Genomic DNA, 5,000 nt, shown 5'->3' on the forward strand with positions numbered 1-5,000 from the left:
AGCTAGTTTGGAAAGCTCACTGGTTTATTAATGGCATTTTCGAGCAAATATTGTACATAATCAAAAGAATGGCATATACTAAAACTCACATATACTTTAACATATCACTCCTCAAAGTCCAGGAAGGAGCTTATTGTCTGCGTGTGTTTATTTTTATGTATGTTGTGTATGTATGTATATGTATGTATGTGTAATATATATATATTATATATATAATATATATATATATATATATATATATATGAAGATGCATATTTACCACAGACACACACACACACATATATATATATATATAATATATATATATATGATATATATGTGTGTGTGTGTGTGTGTGTGTATAAATATGCATCTTCATATATATATATATATATATATATATATATATATATATATATATATATATATATCTATATACATACATACATACATACATACGCAGACAATAAGCTCCTTCCTGGACTTTGAGGAGTGATATGTTAAAGGATATGTGAGTTTTAGTATATGCCATTCTTTTGATTATGTACAATATTTGCTCGAAAATGCCATTAATAAACCAGTGAGCTTTCCAAACTAGCTGTGATAATTGTGAGTACGCGGCAGTTAATCCTCGCGACTTAGTCCTTGGGCAGGGGCATCATATGCCAAGAAATATCCACGCATCAACCCTTTAATTTTATATATATATATATATATATATATATATATATATATATATATATATATATGTGTGTGTGTGTGTGTGTGTGTGTGTGTGTGTGTGTGTGTGTGTACGTGTGTGTGTATAAAGATAGAGAGAAATAAGAAATATGCGTATGTATTTCTCTCTGAGTGAGTAATATGAACTTATGTATCTGTGACAGAAGGTTTCTGAAACATCAGTTTTCAGTGATAGAAGGTTTCTGAAGCATCAGTTTTCATAAGTTTGAGCTTGCACTTGTCTTTTCTGCTTACGTTAATAAATCTCAAAATTTAGCAGACTGTATTGAAGGAGGTCATAATTCTAACCTTTATGGATACTCAACAATCTCGCCGAGAGGAAACATTAAACGGCAGAGGGGAAGTACCGGTGAAGAATGGTCTATTTAAACGAGCAAAATATCAAAATAAGAAATAATAGCAGTGAGTGCAGAGTCTTATATCAGAGGAGAGAGAGAGAGAGAGAGAGAGAGAGAGAGAGAGAGAGAGAGAGAGAGAGTGATCCTTATCAAGAAGGAACCATTATGGCAATATTTCAAAACTGACATCAGAATATCACAATCTCTCACTCACATATGCATTTACATATTCTCTCTCTCTCTCTCTCTCTCTCTCTCTCTCTCTCTCTCTCTCTCTCTCTCAACACCCAAACAAGTTCAGAGTGGAAGCAAGAGCTGGAAACCACCCTAGGGAGAGAGAGAGAGAGAGAGAGAGAGCCTTCGAAATTATCAGCAGTATAGCTTAAGTAAAGGAATTATGGAGGGGATAAGAGTAATATCATAAACAAGGGCATATCACACTGGGAAGAGGGTTGCCGAGAGAGAGAGAGAGAGAGAGAGAGAGAGAGAGAGAGAGAGAGAGAGAGAGAGAGATTTACGATTCCCTTGCTTCTTTCCCCCTCTTGTAGTGATGAGAGTAGGTAAGAAAAGAGACGCGAGTGATGGCTATGAAACAAGGGAATGACTGAGACACGGCCTTCATTCTCGATGGATAGATAGGATGATAATTCTTTTAATTCGAGCGCACATAAAGTTTAGGAGAAAATTCTTTAACAGTATAAAAACTGCGCGGAAATTTGTGCTATTCTGCAGGGGAGGATAGCGGAGAGATTCCTGTGCTTTGTTTGTAGGGTAAACAGTTTAAATGTTTTAAAACAATTTTCACGCAGAATATGTTGAACATAACCTTGCTGCAATTGTCATATATATATATACGTATAAGGATTTGTTACTAATATACAGTTAGAACTGATATTAGAATTTAGGCCTCCTAGCGTTGGGACCTATTAGGTCATTCAGCGCTGAAAGTGAAACGGACAGGTAAGAAGGTTTGAAAAGTGTAACAGCAAGAAAACTTGGCAGGGGCATTATGAATCAATTGTTAGGAGGGGTTAGAAAGTGAGATGGAAGGAAGAGATTATGAACGGAGGTACAGTAAAAGGAACGGAAGGGGTTGCAGCTAGGGTCCGAAGGGACAGTGCAAAGAACCTTGAGGACACTGCATGAGGTGCACTGAAGGAACTATCCTCCTACGGGAATTAAATATTGTGGTTGTCGAAATAGGCTGAAAACAGAGGTCGTTGTACTCACCTACAACGCTGAGCTGATAGAACTTCCTCAGTCCGACCTTCGTGTTGACTTGGCACATGTAGGTGCCAGCGTCACTGTGGGTCACGTCCTTGATGGTGAGGAGCCAGGAGTTAATTCCCCCTTGGATGTCCGTGTGGATGAGCCCAACTCGAGGGTTACCTGTAATGACCTCCTCTCCCACAGTCATCAGCACGCCTCGGTCGCTCTTCAGCCAGGCGATCTGGATAAAAGGGGAAGAAATCATTCCATTGCAGAAGCTAACTTGAGACACATATACCTGTGGTATGTATGTATGTATATATGTATATACATAGGGTTATATAAAAGTATATATATCTTTTTCATATGGTTATAAATGCACACATTAAAAACAGAAGAAAATGAACAAACAAACACACACAGACACTTATATGTATATATATATACATATGTGTGTGTGTATGCGTGGGTGTGGGTGGGTGGGTAGGTGTGTGTGCGTGTGTGTTTGTGTCTGTGTGTGTTCGTTCGCTTTTCTCTGTCCTTTAAAGCTGTGCAAATGTAACCATATAAAAATATATGTATATATATTTACTATGAAAATAGATTTTTTTTTGCTAAAAGATAATCAACTTGAGAAACCAATGACTAAAGACTACCTAAGGATTTGACATTGGGTAGGCAGAGACTTTAACTATGAAAATTAAGCCTATATCACTTGCTACAAAACATACAGAACGCAATGTTAATTGTTTTCACGATTTTATGTTAAACTAGGCAATACTAATGTTATCGTAAGCTTTTTAAAAAAAGTAGCTTCAGAAAGGGGTAAAGTAGAGATATATAGAAACAGAAGCATATCAAGTTTCAAACTAAATCTAGTAGACCATAATTGTAACACCTGGAATGGCTTTCATCTTCGCACTCTTCCCCCCCTCCTAAAAAAAAGAAAAAAACAAAAAAAAACAAAAAAAAAAAAAAAAAAAAAAAAAAAAACATAGAGGCGCTAGGAAGACTACAGAAGCCAGATAAAATACAGTATATCGCAATGTTAAAAACTTCACATATAACAAAATGCCTCTGGTAACAAGCCTTGGGAGTCTGAAATATCAGGTACAAGTTGAGATGGAAGTCTAAATTATCCAATACAATTACCGAAGCAATAAAAAATCAAACAAACAATTACTCATGCTAATTATCCGTAGTGATGACGAATCGAAATTGCACCAGCGTTTGATACACATCTGAAATATTGCAAATAACAAGCAAGCATCCTTTGTGTAACACAAACGCAGTTCCACAACGTAATGAACCACACAGCAATATACTTTTCGAGGGGACTCAAAAATTAATAAACGCAACTAGGGGAAAATGCCAGCACAAGGAAAAATCCAATTACATTGTTAATATTTGTTTTGGGTATGACACTCGAAATGATAAAAGATGGTTTTTTCGTATCTGTCTCCCGCTCCCGACCCCAGGAAGAGACATCACTTATGAGACTCATATCGGAAATGATGCGGTTGAGAGATTGCTCCTGACGGGGATGCGCTCAGCATCCATCAGGAATCGATGAGATCGCGCTTATTTTACACACATCCTTCAGTGTGTGTGTGCGTGTGTGTGTGTGTGTGTGAGAGAGAGAGAGAGAGAGAGAGAGAGAGAGAGAGAGAGAGAGAGAGAATGCAAATGCAAACACACACACACACATATATATATATCTATATATATATATGTGTGTGTGTGTGTGTTAGTGTGTGTGTGTGGAGAGAGAGAGGAGAGAGAGAGAGAGAGAGAGAGAGCCATAAGAAAACAGCAAACCATGTAATGTACGTTCCCAGAGACAACACTATACAAGAGGCATCAGAGGCTGATACATAAGGCAGAGAGAGAGAGAGAGAAGAGAGAGAGAGAGAGAGAGAGAGAGACGTAATTGGTCTCTCGTTTGTCATGTTAATTACGAGTTCAAATGTGTCATAACTATGCCATTTGTTTCTAGGGTTACCAATTGTGCGTAAACTATATTTCTTAAAGTTTAGATGGTTATCATTATTGCTTAAACCAGCACATCTAAGTGTTGTGATCAATAGTAATATTAACTTGTGATGTAAAAAAAAATCTTCCTTATGAAATTCAGTTCCGTTGGTAAATGACTTCATAAAATGCTTACCGCCCACTTTGAATAAAGCCTGCCATATTCCTTTCTCCATCAATACATAATTTAGTGCCATATGCATAAGTAAGTACCTAAACTTCATATGCTTGAGTGCTTCATTAAATATAAACGGGTTTATATCATTTACATATACGAAGTTTGTGGTGCCACTGTACATAATTATATTCATGAACTCAAGTACGTATATATTTGGTCCCACCCCCATTCCCAGTATAAACACATGAGAACATAATACACACACGCAAGCTTACACACGCACTTATTACATATAATAAAAGAGAGAGAGAGAGAGAGAGAGAGAGAGAGAGAGAGAGAGAGAGAGATAATTTCTAGTCGAACTCATTCTATTTCACAGTAATCAATCAATAACCTAAGAGCAGCAAGTTGTTCCTTCACATCGAGCGTTCTATCTTCTCTACTCACTCTCCAAAAAAGTTTGATAAACTACGAGGAGCAATCCTTGATTTATCATGCAAATAGGCTTCTCTTTCATTCATGCACTAAATCTTAAAGTCTGCATCATTTTGCAAGCTGAGACTAAAACCCTACTTGATCAGAAA

General features: G+C 36.9%; 1 protein-coding gene across 2 annotated transcripts in view; it reads right to left on the minus strand.

Moving 5' to 3' along the window:
- Positions 1 to 5,000, minus strand: part of LOC135224189 (lachesin-like) — a 309,871-nt gene that overhangs the window by 181,999 nt on the left and 122,872 nt on the right. For both annotated transcript variants that reach the window (XM_064263056.1, XM_064263055.1), the window contains exon 4: positions 2,289 to 2,508. In XM_064263056.1, the coding sequence (XP_064119126.1) occupies positions 2,289 to 2,508 (220 nt within the window). The remainder of the gene's footprint in view (positions 1 to 2,288; positions 2,509 to 5,000) is intronic.

This window comes from Macrobrachium nipponense, chromosome 10, assembly GCF_015104395.2.
Source record: "Macrobrachium nipponense isolate FS-2020 chromosome 10, ASM1510439v2, whole genome shotgun sequence".
Lineage (NCBI taxonomy): Eukaryota > Metazoa > Arthropoda > Malacostraca > Decapoda > Palaemonidae > Macrobrachium > Macrobrachium nipponense.